Below are 18,312 nucleotides of genomic sequence, written 5' to 3'. Positions count from 1 at the left end.
CACTAATTCCACTTCCCAAAAGCACCCACGACAGCAGCTGGGTAAGCGAAACTGAGATGGAACTGGAAAAAAAATTATGTAGGGATGCTAACTTACCCCGACCACGGCCGGTGGAAAAACAACGGAATATGACCATGCGCATGTCCAGACCTTCTTGCACCCATATCTTGTTCATTATGCGAATCATTTGCAAGGTTAGCATGTCTTGCCGTAGATCATCTCCACACTGTGAGGAGTCAAAGACATGAGAAGTTTTGGGGGCTCTGTAACAGCTGATCTTTTGGAGAAAGCCATAATAAAAAATTTGTTCATTTGAGTACAACCAACTCAATATAAAATATTTTATAAAATATTTTGAAATGGGGAACCTGTACTTATTTATCTCCAGAACAATTGATATTAACTTTCAGATCTGAACAGTGGTTGGGACACCAATGTGGTTAAGATGGAAGGCAATATTCTGCGGAGATGACGGTCATGAGAGGAGATCTCCTATAACTGAAGCCAAAACGTGTGGCATTTCCCCATTGGCCCATAGGTTGACAAACTAAGAAGTCTACTCAAAGCCACTAATTTTAATCTTATTGCCACGTGATCTTAGAAGTCAAAAGAACAACTCCTAAGAAAGTCAGGTGTTAGACAAGAATGATTCATCAATAGAGGTAGGCTGAATCTCAGCTGTTTCAACTTTGCCCAAAAGCATCTGGGCAGAGAAAAGGAAAGCATTAGGTATAACCAGAGAGGAAATACCAGGCCTTACCTTGAAAATAACACGGATATTCTCCCCAAGAGGGTCTACATTCTGGAAGGACAGCTTCAGAGGGACAGCATTGGAGTTGAAATAGGAACAATCCTGAAGCCAAGGAAAGAGAGAAGGATTGGGTAAAGGCCACGAGAAAAGAGGCAGCACTACAACAAGATTTCTAGTAGTGTGAAGAAAGATGTGCTCTAGCATTGACTGAAGGGTCATCACAGGCCCCAAATGTTGCATTTTTCTCTTACACAGGATGATTCCAACCCACCTCAAGTATTTTGAGCTTCAAATTCCCAGATTAATTTTACTTTTGACTTGTATTTGTAATGACAGCTAATTCAAAAGTGCAGCAACTTGGAGGCTCACAACACTGAGTCCGTTCTGATTACTTGTTCTTGGGATAAATACAGGTCAGGTTCTCTTACCTCTCTTCTCTGCCAACATGGAAAATGGGTAGTATTTAATATAAGTCTGACAATTCTATACTAGGGGTCCCCAACCTTTTTCACCTCACGGACCGGCTGCGGAAGGCGGGGCACCCCCCACGCTTGTGGCGAACGAGTGAATGTGAATGAGCACGTATACGCGCACAAACGGTGGCATGGTGCTTATGCACGCTTGCTCACTCGTGCGCATGCACAAACAGCAGCGCGGCACTCATACGTGGTACGTGCAGAATGTGCTAATCAGCTGTGTGGGGGTGAGTGCATGTGCAGGGGGAGCAGGAAGTCTTCTCCATGGCCTGATTCGGCTCAGGCCATGGACCAGCACCAGGCCGCGGACTGGGGGTTGGGTACCTCTGCCCTATGGATAAAGGGTCCTATCGTATAGTGACAAAGATGTGAGCTTGGAGGCATACAGTTTTCCAAAAGTTCATATCAAACGTAACGTAACTATGATTGTGGCACAGTGAATTCTGCTGGTAAAAAATCTGCAAAGCAGGAGTGCTGACTGCATTGTCATAGTTTCTAGAACCAGACAGTTTTTTTCAAAAAAGGAATGACACCGTTGTGTATCTGCAGTTTCTATTGATTTTATTCTGTAGATTAGTCATCGCTTCCAGATGCACTCCTTGGCTGATTCTCTTCAACACTCACAGTCTGGTCTCAGTTAAGTCCTCAACTGAACCACCACAACAATACATAGCATGGTCTCTGGCTCCCTGTAGTGGCTGGTTCTGGTAAATACATTGTGAAAATACTTATTTCTAGGGTTTTTTTTTTTTTCCTTTCAATCGTTTTCAAAATTTCAGACCACAGATAAGTGAAAACATGGATACTCATCCAGCAGATACTGGGATCCTACTGTATGCCCAGCCTGAAAGAAACGGATGTCTACCCAACTGTATGCAGTACTTTTGCAATAATGTGTTCAACGCTGAAAGGGAGACAGAAAGGGAGTACTTTCTATTTAAAGACATTTTAATTGAAATCCTATTGGCACTTGCATAAGATTTGAGTAAGTTGCGTTGGCTACCTGCAGCTGATTGATGAAGTGCTGGGGTACATCCTGGTTGAAGAAATCAGGCACATGACCAGGCATGTGACCCTGACATTCCTTGACACCTTTCAATTAGCCAGGGTAAGTTATTCAAGCCTTATGCAAACACCAGTATGCAAGCACCAATACTATATTGCCTGGAATCCATAACCTAAGGCCACCTAAGGCCAATGATGGCATCAGCAATGGGGAACGTGACAGGAGCAACTGGAAGTTGCAGGTTCAGTTCCTGACAGCCACACTTAAAAAACTACTGGAAAAAGGAGTTTGCAGGAACAAATACCCCACTAAAAACAGTAAACAAAATCAACACCAAAAACACATTCAAAGCAATAAGTCACAACATTCCATTCAAAATCCCAACCCAGGCAGCCAGTCAATAAGGGAAAGCATGCCTGAAGAAGGTGGTCATTGCTTGCTTATGAAAGGATAGCAAAAATGGAGCAAGTCTGGCTTCCAGTGGGAGGGAGTTCCAAAGGCCAGGAGCATCTTTGAAACACAGCTGCATCTTTGGTAGTGCAGGGATGGTGTTAAAATACTGGTTGTGTTTCAAACACTTACTGGTTTTTTAAACGGGCTCCTTATAATCTTTTTCATGGCAAGGGCAAGAAAAAAAAAGTCCAAAAAGAAGCAAAGAAAGAGACAACCCCCCCAAAGGGTCAAAGTCTGCATTGTGTGACTGTCCCCATCCTTATTCATTTATTACTTTCATTTTTTTCCTAGCTCAGAGCTTAGTAAAGTTCCTTTTGTTGCAACTACTGGAAGATAAGTTTCTGGAGCACCAGCATAAAAGGCCAGCATGGGGAGATTTAACAATCAGAGGGTTTGGTGACAAGGGATACATTTATAGGCCACTAATTAATAATATATATAAAATCATATAAAATGCAAGCTTTTGTGGGTGAATCACATGATCAGAGGCATTGTTGACATCACCTCCAGGACTCAGCCAATCCCGAGGGGGGTGCTGCTCCTGCTGCCTTGGGAACTCAAACGCATCCTCCTGGGTCTTTTGTGACCTCACAGGGGCCCCACCTCTCTGCTGGCATATAAAAGGGGCTGCTGGGCAGGGCAGGAGACCAGAAGGGAGGCGAGTGGCCAGAGGGCAGTCCGGCAGAGAGAGCGGAGGCGGCTGCTGCTGCTGCTGTTGCTGCTGCTGGAGGGGACCCAGCCCTTCTGCCCAAGGCAAGTTCTAAACTTGCTAAGTGGGCTTGCGAGTTCATAGCTCGATGCTGGCGAAGATCCATGGCTTGAAGCTGGCTGATGTCGGCGATGGACCGGAGGGAAGTTGGTGGACGTTGGCAGACAGAAGCTGGTGGAAACTGCCTGCGGACGCTGGTTGAAGCCGCAAGGTGGATGCTGGCAGAAGTGGGCGGATGAAGCCGGTGGAAGTTAGCCTCCTGAAACCAGTTGGCGGAAGCTGTGTGGATATCGGTGGATGGAAGCCCGGGCATGTGTCGAAGGGGGAGTGAATGTGTGTGTGTGTCGGGGGGGCTGGATGGTGTGTGAATGTGTGAAAGAGCCGGCTGATATTCCATGGCGATGTCGCTGGGGAGTGTGTGTGACCCAAGCATTCGGGAGCTGGCGGAGGCCGGCTTCAGAAGCGGAGTGGAAGAGATGAACGAGTGGATATTCCTGGTGGAAGCCAGTGGATGTTGACAGGCGGAACTTCGGGATGAAGTTGCCCGAACATTGGTCGGTGGATACGTCTGGGTTGGAGCCGGTTGACAGCAGTGGACGAGCTCGCCCCTTAGTTGGTTTTTTCTCTCTCTCTCTCTTGCAGGGCCAGAAGCTTCCTCTTCTCCAGGGTGATGCAAGGGACCAGAAGGCAGGCGTCCTGCTGGAGCTGAGCCTGTCTGTCTCCTCTGAGGACCGGGATACCCGTTTAACCTCTTTTCAAAAAGCAATAAAAGTATTTTTCAAGAATAGTTTTGAGTGCTGTCCTGTTTGTCAGGGGTTGTCATGGGAGCATCTTCCCCATCCCCTCATTATATCTGGGGCCCAATACCTGGGGTGGATCTTTGTGATGTTATGATATGGGGCCTTGTGATGTCACAGGAATTGGGAACATAATATTTCTCCATGCATGTTTGAGGGTTCCCTGTCTGAACTCCTACGCAAGTATATTATGTGTCATATTTGACAGACACAGGAAGCCAGTGAGACCTGGTGCCATTTGGAGAGGGCTGGAGCTGGGTACCCAAACACTATGACCACCCCATAACAATAAATGAGATTTGTTTCTTCCCTTCCACCACTGCTCCTGCCTGGCCTGGAGATTCAGGGAAGCACAGCCACTTCCTGGCAACTACAGCTCATTCTCATCATCAACACCATGAGCACTCCATGGACAGCTGCCTGCAGAGTACAAGTGGGGAGAAAATATGGCACTTCAATGGAGTTTACAGTCCAAACTCTCACACCAGTGCCACAACTGAGGAAATGAAGATAGGCAATAATTTGGAGATGACCGTACATTAAAACTGATGTGGATCCATGCCTTGGATAGACTACAAAAATACACTGGTACTGCAAAATCTGCTGTCTGAGGCAAGTGGCTGCCTCTGAGCGCCTAGTGGTCTATGAATGTAGCAAATGTAACGTAACTATCATTGTGGCATAGTGAATTCAGCTGGTAAAGAATCCGCAAAGCAGGAGGGTTAAACACTGGAGGTCTACCCATGGACCCATCCAGGGAGGGACCCAGCCTTCTTCTCCATTCAGCTGACACAATTCTTTTTTTCCTCTTCTAGAATGCACAACAATTCCCCTTTCTCTTCTGTTTCTTTTCTCTCCCACCCCATTTTTCCCTTGCAGGGCTATTCTGGGGCTAATTCAGACTTTCACTCTGCTTACTCTTCTCCCACAACGCAAGGCGTTTTCTCTTTCAACATTTTGAAGAGTTCTGGTGTAATGTCCAGGATGATGGTTTCTACTCCCCTGAGGATGATCAGGGGTCTAGAAACAATGCCCTATGAGGAAATACCGAAGAAGCTGAACATGTTTAGCCTTGAGAAAAGGGGATAGAGGGGAGATGATTTTTCCTTTATATTCTTTGATTTCCATTTTTGTCTATTTGTAATGTTTTTAATAATTTTATTGTTGCTCCAATTGTAAGCCGCCTAGAGTGGTCTAGTATGACCAGATAGGCGGGATAGAAATAAAATAAATAAATAAATAAATAAATAGAACTTTTCAAATACTTTCAAATCAGTTATGCAGAGGAGAGGCATGATCTGTTCTTGGTCATCCCGCAGGACACGTAATCATAGGTTCAAACTACAGGAAGCTGGATTTAAGCTGAATATAAAGAAAAACCTCTTAACTGTTAGAGCAGTACAACAATGGAACCAATTACCTTGACAGGTGGTGAGTGCACGCATATTGGAGGCATTCAAGAGAAAATAGGACAACTGTGTGTTACGTACATCTGCTTTGATTTGGATTACATCATTGAGCAGGGTGTGGACCCCATGGCCTTATACACTCCTTCCAACTCAATTATTTTATGATTCTATGAATTCCACAATCACGTGCATCATCTTTTGTGGTGACAGGGAGTACAACATCATTAATGTTTGACTCTAGAGGTGCTAACTCTGAATATGCCTATATTATTATTATATTGGGAGGCTTTGGGAATTTCAGCTCCTTATAGTGTATTCTCCTACTTGTGTGAGTAGCTCTGTGAGTTCAGCTGGCTGTGACTTGATATCAGCATTTTGGCAAGGAAGCAATTTGTATGGGTATGCATACAAAGTAAAGATTCTGAATCTGAAAGCACAATAGGATCCCTGTATCTGCAGGGGAATGGTTATAAGCCCCCTTGCAGATGCTGAAAACCCTGGATAATCGTGAACACTATACCTAGCATGATCAAAAAATCAAATCCAAGAATATGTATTTTCACCTGCATCACCAGAACTGGTCAACCGAGGGACCCAGAAACCATGCTATGTACTCTTCAACAACAATGGTCATGAATGACTTCCATCAAGGTCCGGTCCAACGGTCAAGAGATCTCCAGAAGGTTTCACGAAGCAGTCCCCAAACAATAGCATTCAAAAACAACAGTTGCTTCCTGCACTGATTTCGCACAGGAGCCAAACCTATTTGGATCATAAAACCAATCTCCTATGGATAGAGGGTCCCCAACCTTTTTCATCCCATGAACCAGCTGCGGAAGTTGGGGCACCCCAAGCTTGTGGGCATGTGCAAACGACTGAGTGTGAATGAGCACGTGTATGTGCACAAATGGTGGTGTGGTGCTTATGCACACTCGTTCACTCATGCACATGCATAAATGGTGCAGTGTTCACACGGGGTGCAGGTGCGCTTGTGCAAATGTGCAAACAGCAGCGCGGTGCTCACACGGGCATGCACAGCATGCACACATCAGCTGTGTGGGGGTGAGTGTGTGCGCGGGGATGGGTGGGAAGTCTGTCTCCATGGCCCAGTTTGGTTCAGGCCACGGACCACCACTGGGCCACGGACCGGGGGTTGGGGACCTCTGTTCTATACCCTGACTCCACTTCATTTATTGTCATTCTCTGCAAACCTCTTAAATAAGCTACATAATGGTACCACAGACCCAAAAAGAGGAGATTGAAGAATATGCAGAGAGACCTTCCAGAATGTGATTTTTTTCATGTGGAAATAGTGACTGTGACTTTGGCCAACTTCTATTATAGCCATCCCCAACATGGTGTCCTCCAATTCTGTAGGACTGCAATTCCTATAACTTCCAGCCATTATGGTCAATGGTTATATCCTGGCTAGGAATAGTGAGTTGTAATACAACATATCTTAGAGGGTACCGGGTTAGAGACCTACTTGCAGCAGAGTTCCTTCACCATTCATCCTATGAAAACACACTATTGCAATCTTAGATAAAGGCTGGAAAAGCCCATTTGGTTTTTAAGAATACTGGGAAGAAAAAGCTAAGGAGTGGATTCCATGTGATGACAAATAATGAGGAAGGCACATGCAACAGAGGGATTAAGATTAAGAGGTTTTATGTTTGTTTCCTTGCTTGTCTAATGAGGGATAGGTTAGGTGGTAGATGGATAGAAATTACATCCATCCAAAATCATTACCAGAAAGTTAAGTGATAAGGATGGTAATGGTGTAAAGCCAGTGATTCTCATCCTGATGAGCTGGTCTGCTATACAATATTATGCAACAGGGAGGAAACAGCTACATTTCTAGGGAGAAATATGTGTGGCTGCACAGATGGCTCCCTTCATCTTGCATAATTTCAATACTGGCAACACTGAAAAGTCCACTCAGTGTCTTTTAAAAGGTTGATACAGGGGTGGAGAGTGCATGGTTCTCCTTTAATACTGCCCTGAATAAATAAAAACTTTATGTGAAGAGATAACCAGTTTTCTTTAGCACTAATGTTAGTCCAACCTTGCTCCCCTATGCCTGAGTTAGTGTGTAAGAAAGTTTAAGAAATCTTATAAATAGAAGTTAAATAAATGAAAGGTTTTTTGGATTTCTTTCTTTGTTGGACCGCAGCTCCCATCATTCCTCACTATGAGCTATGATGGCTAGAGCTGGTGGGATGAACATCCCGTGATCAAGATCTGGATGGCCACATGTGCTTTCCCTATGCTAAAGGGAAAGTATCCAATTCTGTTACAGGGCACTAATGTTTCTGGTAGCCAGAAGATCATACCCTGGGCACAACACCCTTCACTAGTAGGCTGGGGCTAAGAGGCAGGCGACAGGAGCCATTGACGTTGAAGAACTGCTTGACATCCTCCAGCCCGTCACGAAGGATGGCCTGAGGGAGAAAAACACACACAGCAATAATTGAACACTGAATATGCCATTATTTGATTTTCAGTCTTCCTCACATCTCTTCCAAGTCCTTCCACAGCAGGTACATGCTTACAAGTCATGTCAACAAAACTCCCAAAACCAATTCCTATATTGGTTGGGTCTGTTCTTGTCATTTCTGTCACACTCTCCACCACTTGAACTCTACACCCAGAAAAAACTATATTCTTTGTTCCACTGCAGAGTCTAAGCAAAATAGCTCTGTTCTGCAAATACATGACTGCACTTACTAGATTTCCACAGTACCTTCCACTTAGTTGCTAATTTAGATGTAGGCTTTTAGAGAAACTACTGTTAAAGTTTGATATGAAATATGTCAGAAAAAGTAAACAAGAGGAAGAGGTTTGAAACCAGACATAACTTTGTTTGCAGTGCAGTTCAATAAACTGAAAGACAAATGCACTGCCCTGGATCGGAGATACATAACAGAGCAATCTCTAAGATGTATGTACTTCAGAACATTTGTAAGAAATACCATTTATTTAAAATATTTGTACCCTATCTTCTTCCTTCAAGAGGACCCGTACCACAGATAAATGTAACCAGTACATACTATCCATATAGTTTTCCTGTTTATTTTTTTTTCTTCCTCAACTCTACTTTCCCAGACATAGTAGAAGAGAAATGAATTTACCTGTCGTGATGATGGAGCAGCCTCGCGGACATGCTGAGCTAGCTTAGCCAGGGTATTAACAAGCCAGCATTGACGGTCAAACTCCTCTCGCAGGCCCTTCCCACAACAGCAGAGCAAAGCTGCCAGTAAGTACTGGTAACGGATGCTGAACTGAGAATCCTTCAGACCATCTTTCAGCAACCTAAGGAGATTGGGAAACTGCCACTGAAAACAATGTGTAGAAGATACCCATGTCTCATACATTCACAGCAGCCTTTCCAAACCAGGTGCTGTTCAGATGTGAAAGATTATAATATCCATCATTCTCAACCAGAAGGTTGGAGGACGCTAGGTTGAAAAAGGCAGACCTACACTAAAGTCAATGCAGCTAAAGTAAATTCCTCTCTTACAGCGAGACCAAGTTAACCAGTTCAATTTGCATGACTTATTTGAAAATCAAATTTTAGCTCTTACCAAACCTAGGTTTGGAAAAAAAAAAGTAAACAGGTGAAAATAAACAAGGGTGGTCAGGATAACAGAAAACTAAAATGGTGGATACCTATGAGAGAGTATAAGGCCAGTCATTTAAATTACAGTGGACCCTTGACTTATGAAGGTCCCTACTTATGGAAATTTCGAGGTACGAAAAGCTCCAGCTACAAAATTTTAGTTTGACTTGCAGCCAGAGCTTTGACCTACGAAAGGCAGAGGGAAAGGGCGGGAAATTCAAAGCCGCCCCAGCTGCCCTCTTGTATCCTGTCCCCAGTACCCTCTGCACCGGGGACAGGAGACAGAGGGCAGCGGGTGCAGCTTTCTAAGCTTTCGGCTTGCTCCACATCTACTGCCACCCACGCTCGCTGCTGGCTTTTGGCTTTGGGGGCTTAGAAAGCTGCACCCGCTGCCCTCTTGTCTCCTGTCCCCGGTGCCCTCTGCCTCAGGCAGAGGGAGAAAGCCGGCAGTGGGCGCAGAACGGCTTTCGGCTTGCAAGCCAAAAGCCACTCTGCGCCCACTGCCAGCTTTCGGGCCTTAGAAAGCTGCACCCGCTGCCCTCTTGTCTCCTGTCCCCAGGACAGGAAATAAGAGGGCAGTGGGTGCAGCTTTCCAAGCCCTGAAAACTGAAAGCTGGCAGCGGGCACAGAGCAGCTTTCGGCTTCCCAAGCTTCCAAAGCTGCACCCGCTGCCCTCTGTCTCCTGTCCCCGTGGAGTTGGGAGGCAGAGGGCAGTGGGGACAGAAGGCAGAGGGCAGCGGGTGCAGCTCTGGAAGCCCGGAATTTTTTTTCTTTGGCTGGAACAGATTAAATGGTTTTGAATGCATTCCTATGGGAAATGGACCCTCAACCTATGGAATTTTTGACCTGCAGCCACCGTTCCAATATGGATTAATTCCGTAAGTTGAGGGTCCACTATATTAAAGTTCTCTGCCTTCTGAAACATCCCAAGCATTTTCAAATGCCTACAATTAGAAGCTTGTCTAAAACAGGAAAGAAATGAAAGCAGAGATTTTCCACAACCTAGTTCTGGGTCAAGTTTTCGGAATCTGTTCAGACACAATTCAGAAACAAACAGGAATACAGAGAAGCACCTCATCTGCAATCTATATTGGTGACTATATGGAATGGAAACTGAATGCTCTGGATATGGACTTTGGGAAGACAAATAATTTGAGACTTCCTCTGTTAGGGAGACCAAAACTGGATACTGTAATCCCTTCATGCATTTCTTCCTTCCTCTTTCCTTTTAAGGTAGCTATGCCCCTATGTTCAATCCATTCCATTTACAATAGCACATCCATCAACATTACCAGAAAAAATAGTGTGTAATCCTCAAGTCACAGATGGCTCGCTTCATAAGAAACCTCACCAGGGGACTGTCCAGGTAACATTCATATTTGAGAGCCTGAGAGAGAAGAACCAATGTGATATATTAGTTAAATAAAGTGGGTGGGGTGTTTGAATAGCATACCAGGGTGGACATTTTGACAGACAGACAGAAATACGGTCAGCTCGAAAATCATATTTTAAAATATGGGACTTCAAGTATTGTGCTGCCATTTCGAAATTAAAACTATTTAAAAGATCACAAAAAAGACCATACATATAATTTGTAAAATTTCCTGATTCCAAGATAAAATTGTTAAAATTTAGCATCTCTTTAAAAACAGCCAGTAGTAGATCCAATCCCCTTTTCCAATTTCAGCCAGAATTTAATAGCATCGGTCTGTACTATAGCCTTCACATTATTAAGGTCTGCTTCTAACCGGAGAATACAGGTCTCAGTTCCTTTAGGAAGCCCTAGGATAGCTTGCAGATACTTATTTTGGGTTCTTTCTAGGTACATTTTCTGGGTGGACCCCCACGATATAACGTGGCCTCGTAGATTTTAAGAGCAGGTGGGAATTGCCTGTCACCTCTGCCCCAATAGAATCTTAATAGAGAGTTAATAGAGGTGGTGGCAATTTTATTAGTATTCTCTAGGTGGGTTTTCCAGGAGCCTAGTTGAGGAGAAGTTTAGTGACTTCGCTTGTTCTATAGGGTGGCCATCAATCTGCCATACATGATTTTTAAACCTATTGGCCAATACTAGTATTATAGTTTTTCTGTAATTAATGTTCAGTTTTTCTTGTGTTGCTAATTGATTAAAAGCTTTCAGCAGCCTCCTTAGCCCTTGTTGTGTTTGTGATAATAAAATAGTGTCATCAGCATACATAAGTACTGTTAATTTTCCAGATCCCAGTTTGGGAGGTACGTAGTTATCATTGTTGCTCAACTCAGTAATTAATGAGTTGGCGTAAATATTAAATAGAGCTGGAGCTAACAAACATCCTACACCTCGTGTAGTTGGTATCATACCTGATAACAAACCTGAGCAATCCATCATGACCTGAATCTTAGTGTCAGAATGGAGTTCTTGGATCAGCAGCAACAATCTTTTATCTATAGAGGATTTGCTTGATTTACCCCAGATACAATCTCGGCATATAGAATCAAAAGCTTGATAGCCAAGTGGGTGCAGATATTTTCCCCAACCCCTTTGTCTTCTCTAAGTGACCATTTCCGGACATGTAGATTGCTATTTTTGGGTTCACTTCCTTCTTCTTTCTCCGAAATCAGCTGTTCTTTTTGTTGTTGTTGTTGTTTTGAGGGATAACAGGCGTAATAACTCAGTAGGCGATTATGCCATTTGTGCAGCCATATATACCACAGAACTACATATGTAATAAAGAACAGGACTGCATTTTCCCCCAAGTGATTATGGTATGGATGCTGGGGGAATGAGCAAGCCTGAAAACAAAAGCACAGTCTCAAGGGAATGTATGTGGATGCTGCATGAAAAAAATGCTCTCGGCTTCTGTTCCCAAAGCCAGTATAAACTGATTGCTTGGAAAGTTCCCCAAGGACATTTCTTCAAAATCAATTAATGCAGTACTATTAACCACATTACATTTTAAAACTGCATATATACATGTGCACACATCCACGTACACAGAGAATACATACACATACAGTACTTAAAACATAGTCATTCAGTCAGTGAAGACAAATCATGATAAGAGTAAACATTTTGCCACTGTTGTTTATGTCAAGTGTAGCAGTAGTCCTTTCCGTCTATAGTACAATAGAGAGAACACGTTACATACACTCAGAGGCTGACTGTCTCAGAGTTTATCCTGCTCTGTAACCCTTTGCTGGAAAAGTTCAGGGTGCTCTAAAAACGTCAACTACACAACATTCTTGTTAGAGTGCTTCATATAGGTCTAGGGTTGGAGCCTACTGTTTATATAGAGCAATTAGGATTGGTTTTCCTGTTGTGTGATCACCTAGATTGCTCTAGTGCAGGGTTGGGGGTGTATTCTTCCTACATTTTAGTGGTGATATGTGGAGGTGGGTGTGGTTTGGCCATGACTGTGGATGGCACCCTCCATCTATTTCGAAGTGGAAAAACTGCATTTTTGTTTTAATTTCAATTTTTTAAAAATTACTTTTCCATTATTGTGCTGCATCACTTAAGTGCTATGCTATTTACCAAAAATTCATTTTCTAAAAATAAGGAGAAAAGGAGAAATTCAGGGCTGAAGCATAACACTCCATACCCTCCTTTCTTTGTGTGCATAAAAACCTAGCATTAGTGCCCACTCACAATAATTATAATTATAATTATTACACTATGTTCGTTATATTTATGTTGTTTCAATGTGTTTTAATCTTTGTAAGCCGCCCCGAGTAGACATTGTCTAGAGGGCCGGGGTAAAAATTGAATGAATGAATGAATGAATGAATGAATGAATGAATGAATGAATGAATGAATAAATAAATAAATAAATAAATAAATACAAGCAAACAGAAGGCAGCTGTTTTCAAACTGGCTGACAGCTACTGCAAAAGAGAAATCAGGAGAGAAGGTGAAAGAAGGGGAGGGCAAATTATGATGAAATGGACCAAAATGGAGCGATTTATTGCAATTGTAGGGGCTGCAGGAGCAATTTCCATGTGAGGGGAAGGAGCAATCCTATCACGCCCCACCATTTCAAAGTGTTCCAAAGTGATCCAGACTAGATTGCTCCCTGTCGCTAATGTTCCCTAGTATTGAAAGATGTGGAACATTGCCATTAATATGTTCCAAAATGGATGAGAAGGCAAAAGGGCCATCCTTCCTTTACATTTCAAATACAAAATGGTTGCTAATGAAGTGGTTGAAAATTATTTAGGAGTAATCAATCTTTTCAAAATGGCAGAGGACTTGGGAAGGTAGAATACTATTAACTGTGAGGGATGGAATTATTTCAAATTAACTGCAGAATTCAAGAACATGACTTGACAAACACTGCCTGTGACAGCAATTCAAGGGCCTACTGCCTTCTCTTTGGACATAATGGTCCAGTTTTAACCCTGATTATGTAGTTATCACTAGCACATACTAGCAAGAGACTAGCAATCTACCTTCAGGGTCCTAAAAATCAATTATTGCAGATACTAAGGCTTCAGAAATTCCAACCATATGGAGAACTGCTGCTCTAGATCAGTGGTTCTTAACCTTTGTTACTCGGATGTTTTTGAACTGCAACTCCCAGAAACCCCAGCCAGCACAGTTGGTGGTGAAGGCTTCTGGGAGTTGCAGTCCAAAACTCCCGAGTAACCCAAGGTTAAGAACCAGTGCTCTAGAGGAACAGAGCAGCATTAACTGCCCTCGCAGTAAATACTCTGCTACTGCAACCTCCTTGCAAAGTAGAACCCTCTCCAATGACACATGTGACGGAATGTCAAGATATTTGTAATGGAGCAGATCACTATATTGTAAATTAAACCTGAACATATGAAATGTACTCATGTAAGTAAAATATGTAAAAAAGACTATATGTAAAGTGCAAGCATATGCACTTGACATGATCTTACTTCTTCTTCCTGTGAAAATATTGACTCACCTGTACCAGTTGGGGTAGATAATCTAGCAACTCAGCATCAGAGATGGAATCAATCCATTGCACAGCTGTTCTTCTAACCTCCTGATCTGGAAACCTGCAGCCGTATACCAGAGTTTACAAGAGATGATCATCAGAAGACTGATCCTCTCCACACTCATCCTCAATATGTGGTGTAATAGCTGAGCATTGATGGACATTTTCAGAAAAGCACCAGATTCATACAAGTTGAAGATATGAGACATTTTTAGACATGGAGGCAAGCAATACTGCTCATGTAGGTGCATGCACTGACAAGTATGCATGGCATAAAACATCTGCAACATTTCTGGACTAATATATAGTGATTGTTTCAGGTGTTGTGTATGTATTGTATGTGTAGCTGGCTGATCACAGTATCAGAGAACATGACTCATAACAATTGTACGTTTTCATTAACACCCTGAATTTACACAATTTGTGGACTGATACATAGTAATCATTAATAGTACTAGGATATACTGTACGTTATTAGTCTGGAGCTTGTGTAATAATAGTGCATTTCTGAACAAGTGCAGTGATTGTCAAACCAAGCTATGCTGCCACACTGTAAGAGCTGTGCAACCCATAAAAAGGAATATTCAGTTGCTGACAGCACCTTTTTGGGCTGATTGTAGGAAAGAACACTCAGATGTGATTTTACTTCTAGGTAAATACATGCTGAATGGAGCACAGTGACATTCATGTTCAACCACTGCCACTACGGGGTAGCAAGAAAGATGAAGCGAGGCTGGAAGTTCTGAATGGCCAAACTGCAATTTCAGAACAAGGATCAGACTTTTAGTCCCCTGTACAGATAAGGCAGCGGTGAAGAATGAGGGCCCTGCCAGATGTTTTTACACCACAATTCCATCATATGCTATGCTGGTGATGACTGAAGGGAGTTGTAGTCCACTAACATCTGGAGGGCCATGCAATTTCCCCCTTCCTTAACTTAGATACCAACCGGTTCTTAGGCAGATGACTTACGCTGCATGGAGGAGCCCAAGAGCATCCTGGTGATTCATGTGAGTCCATTGCTTCAGCAGGACATAGATGTCAGGCAAGCAGGCCCACTCCCAGCTGGGGGCACTAGCAAGCAGGAGAGGCAGTGAACCCGGCTCAGAATGACAGTAATAACGCTTCTCCCACAACCTCTTTCGGTCAGCATCTGTTAGCCTAAGAGAAGAGGAATCATAAGATCAGTCCAGGGACACAAGAACCACTGGCCATGATGGCCAAATAGAATCTCTGGGCTTAGTTGTGATATGCCTTGGTGCAGCACATGGTTTTTGTAAAGTTTTCGGAAGCATGCAGCTAGCTAGCACTGAAATGATGGTTCAAGATAGAGCTTTGGTCTAAAAAGGCTCTCATATTCTGGGAGAATCTTATGGTGCTGTCTATGCAGTTTCTGTGCTCAATTCAAGGTGCTGGTTATGGCCTATAAAGTCCTTAATGGTTCAGGACCTCAATACTTGTTGCAACATCTTTCAGAGATCACCTACCCATTTCACCTGCTCCTCTCAATCCATGTTGCTAAAAGTGGCCACACTGAGGGAAGCAGGAACTGGGCCTTTCCAGTGGTGTCCCCCAGTCTCTGGAATAAGTTATGAACTGATATAGGCCAAGCTATTTCCCTCTTTATGTTCAGGAAATTGAGGAAAACAGAATTATTCAAAATGTCCTTCAACAACTGATTCTCCTGGATGCTGTTAATATTATTTTTAAAACTTCTCTCTCTCTCTTTTCTATGAATTTCAGACCTATATGTGTCGAATTGCCATATTCTTGAATGTTCAGTACTGTCATGTGGAGTCTTGTGGACTTTTAATCTGTGAACCGCCCAGAGTAGTGCTTGCATTAATGGGGCAGTATATACAGTAAATCAAATCAAATCAATCAATCTGCAATAGACAGGCATACAGGGAAAGAGTGGGAAACATTTCTGTACAGGATGTTTGCTTGAGAGAAAAGTGGAAGGGGAGAAGTACACGCTTAAAGCAGGGATGGGTAACTATGGGAGGTGCTGCTGGACTACAATTCCTACCATTCCTCAATGTTGGCTCTGCGGCCTAAGGTGCCGGGAGCTGGATTTTAGCAACTTTGGTAAGGCCATGCATTACCTGCTGCTGACCACAAAGCAGGGTAGCCTACCCATTGAGATCAGATGTTCCCAGTGCAGTGATGTAAATGCAAGACATAGAACCTGACTTTGCTTATTGTCCTCTTTTCATTCCTTTTATTGTGTTTACCAGCCTACAAGTAAGGCCTGTTTTTTCTTTCTATCTTCACACAACGCTTAGAAAATGTAAGGAACTATTAATAAATAATAATCATATAATATCAAGTTAATTCAGGGTTTCCCAGGTAGAGAATACTCAGAAGTGGCTTTACCATTCCCTTCTTCTTGGGACAGCCTGGGACTGTGCAGCTTGCCCAAGGTCACACAGGCTGGCTCTGCTCACAGGGGCCACAGGGGGGAATCATACCTAACCCATTGAGCTACCTAACCAGCCAAGGCATTACTAAGATATCGATACAAGTAGAACAAGAGTAGTAACAATGATAGCAATAGCTGCAGAAGGGGCTCTGGGCCAACTGCTCAAATGCTGTATGCTCCCATGACTATAGCTTAAATCTGGGGTGTTTGGCATATTGGTGATTTGGAGGCCGAGGGCTCTTAGTGCTATCAATCAAACGGCACCATACTTGTTTTCCTTTAATGAACTGGTTGTGGCAAGAGAAGATATGGATGCTGGAATGGTAAACCCTGAAGGGGAATTAACTCCAGTGTAATAAAAATGCAGTCACAGAACCAGAAGGTTACAGATGTTTGATACTGGTGGCTGACACCCCTGTAAACTGTTTGAGGTAGGCAACTGCAGGATAGAAAACATGTATGGAAGCACTCATGGTCACCAGAGAGAGGATAATGCCTTGTGCAGCCACCAGAGAGCAGCAAAATAACAGGGTGGGGGTGGGGTGGGGGGAATCCACACACCATTTATAATATAGAACAACATCGCAGAGTGTTCCAATTCCCAGTCAGTTTCCCATTCCGAAGACAATGGGATCAGGTGGCTAATGAGGGAAACAGAAGCAAGATCATCTCCAATCTAGTGGGATCAAACGTTCAATTGCCCAAAGGGCAGGAAAAAGAATGGAAGCTGCAGCTGGTGGTGAGATGGAAGAGCACTTTGGCTGAATGGAGCCACTGGAACATAATGAAGGCCTTCGGGTCTTTCTTATATCTCCTTGCTTACTTCCATGTCAACATCTTCCACCACAACAATGACTGTCCAGTATGTGTATGAAGAGGGTGACTGAGACTATACATCCTCCAAACCTGCCTCGTGTGCATGTTCAGTACAATATATTGTACTATGTTAAAGGTCTGGCAACAACCAAAAGAAAGAAGGAAACCAGTAGTGCTTAATTCCAAGAAACTGAAGTCATGAAGATACTGCTAAGAAGTCATACCTTCTGACCTAGAAGCTCTCCTCCTCCTTACCCTGAGTTAGTACTCAGAAATTAGATACATGTGCTTTATATATTCCCAGACACGTTTTTTCTTCATATGACTCCCAAATTCACTTACTCTGAAAACATGTCTTATGGACTGGGCCTTAGAAAAGATGGATGCCTTCCCTCGGGGCACGTAGTAGACAATTAATTTGACTTGATACCATCTGGAAATCTGGGGCTTTTTCTGAAGCCATCCCAGATCCCTGCCCCTTCCCTGATTTAGCAAAACCAACCAACCAACCAAACAAACAAACAAACAAATAAACAAACAAACAAAAACAGCTTATGGTGCTACTGGAAGCCACCAGGAGCAAAGGTTTTGCACGTAGTGCTCCAAAATGTCCCACAGAACAAAAACAAAATGCAGAAGTAGATGTCCAGAAGTGGGAGCAGAAAATGGGCCCCTGGACCACTGGATGTTGTCCACCATTGATCTATAGACAGATTCAAAGAGATCACAGAACTAGGAATTCATCTCTGAGAGACACATTCCTGCCTCTCCTTCAAACTGATGACTGTCCTCTGGAATGAAGGACAGATTTTTTTTAAGCCAATATCACCACTTTTATTATGTTTGCATATCTACAATTGTCTTCATATCTCAAATAAACAAAACAAAATAGCAAGGAAAGCAGTCTGAAC

The 18,312-nt window shown here is 43.2% G+C and overlaps 1 protein-coding gene across 4 annotated transcripts in view; it reads right to left on the bottom strand.

Moving 5' to 3' along the window:
- PIK3C2B (phosphatidylinositol-4-phosphate 3-kinase catalytic subunit type 2 beta) overlaps positions 1-18,312 on the bottom strand; it is a 115,513-nt gene that overhangs the window by 16,166 nt on the left and 81,035 nt on the right. For all 4 annotated transcript variants that reach the window (XM_078391903.1, XM_078391902.1, XM_072997325.2 and 1 more), the window contains 7 exons: positions 15,136-15,324; positions 14,131-14,224; positions 10,513-10,607; positions 8,733-8,913; positions 7,935-8,042; positions 761-853; positions 97-226 (listed from right to left, as the gene is read on the bottom strand). In XM_078391903.1, coding sequence (XP_078248029.1) covers positions 97-226; positions 761-853; positions 7,935-8,042; positions 8,733-8,913; positions 10,513-10,607; positions 14,131-14,224; positions 15,136-15,324 — 890 coding nt within the window. The remainder of the gene's footprint in view (positions 1-96; positions 227-760; positions 854-7,934; positions 8,043-8,732; positions 8,914-10,512; positions 10,608-14,130; positions 14,225-15,135; positions 15,325-18,312) is intronic.

This window comes from Pogona vitticeps, chromosome 4 (genome assembly GCF_051106095.1).
Source record: "Pogona vitticeps strain Pit_001003342236 chromosome 4, PviZW2.1, whole genome shotgun sequence".
NCBI lineage: Eukaryota > Metazoa > Chordata > Lepidosauria > Squamata > Agamidae > Pogona > Pogona vitticeps.
Note: the sequence above shows the minus strand (reverse complement) of the source record. Positions and strands in the feature narration are given on the sequence as shown.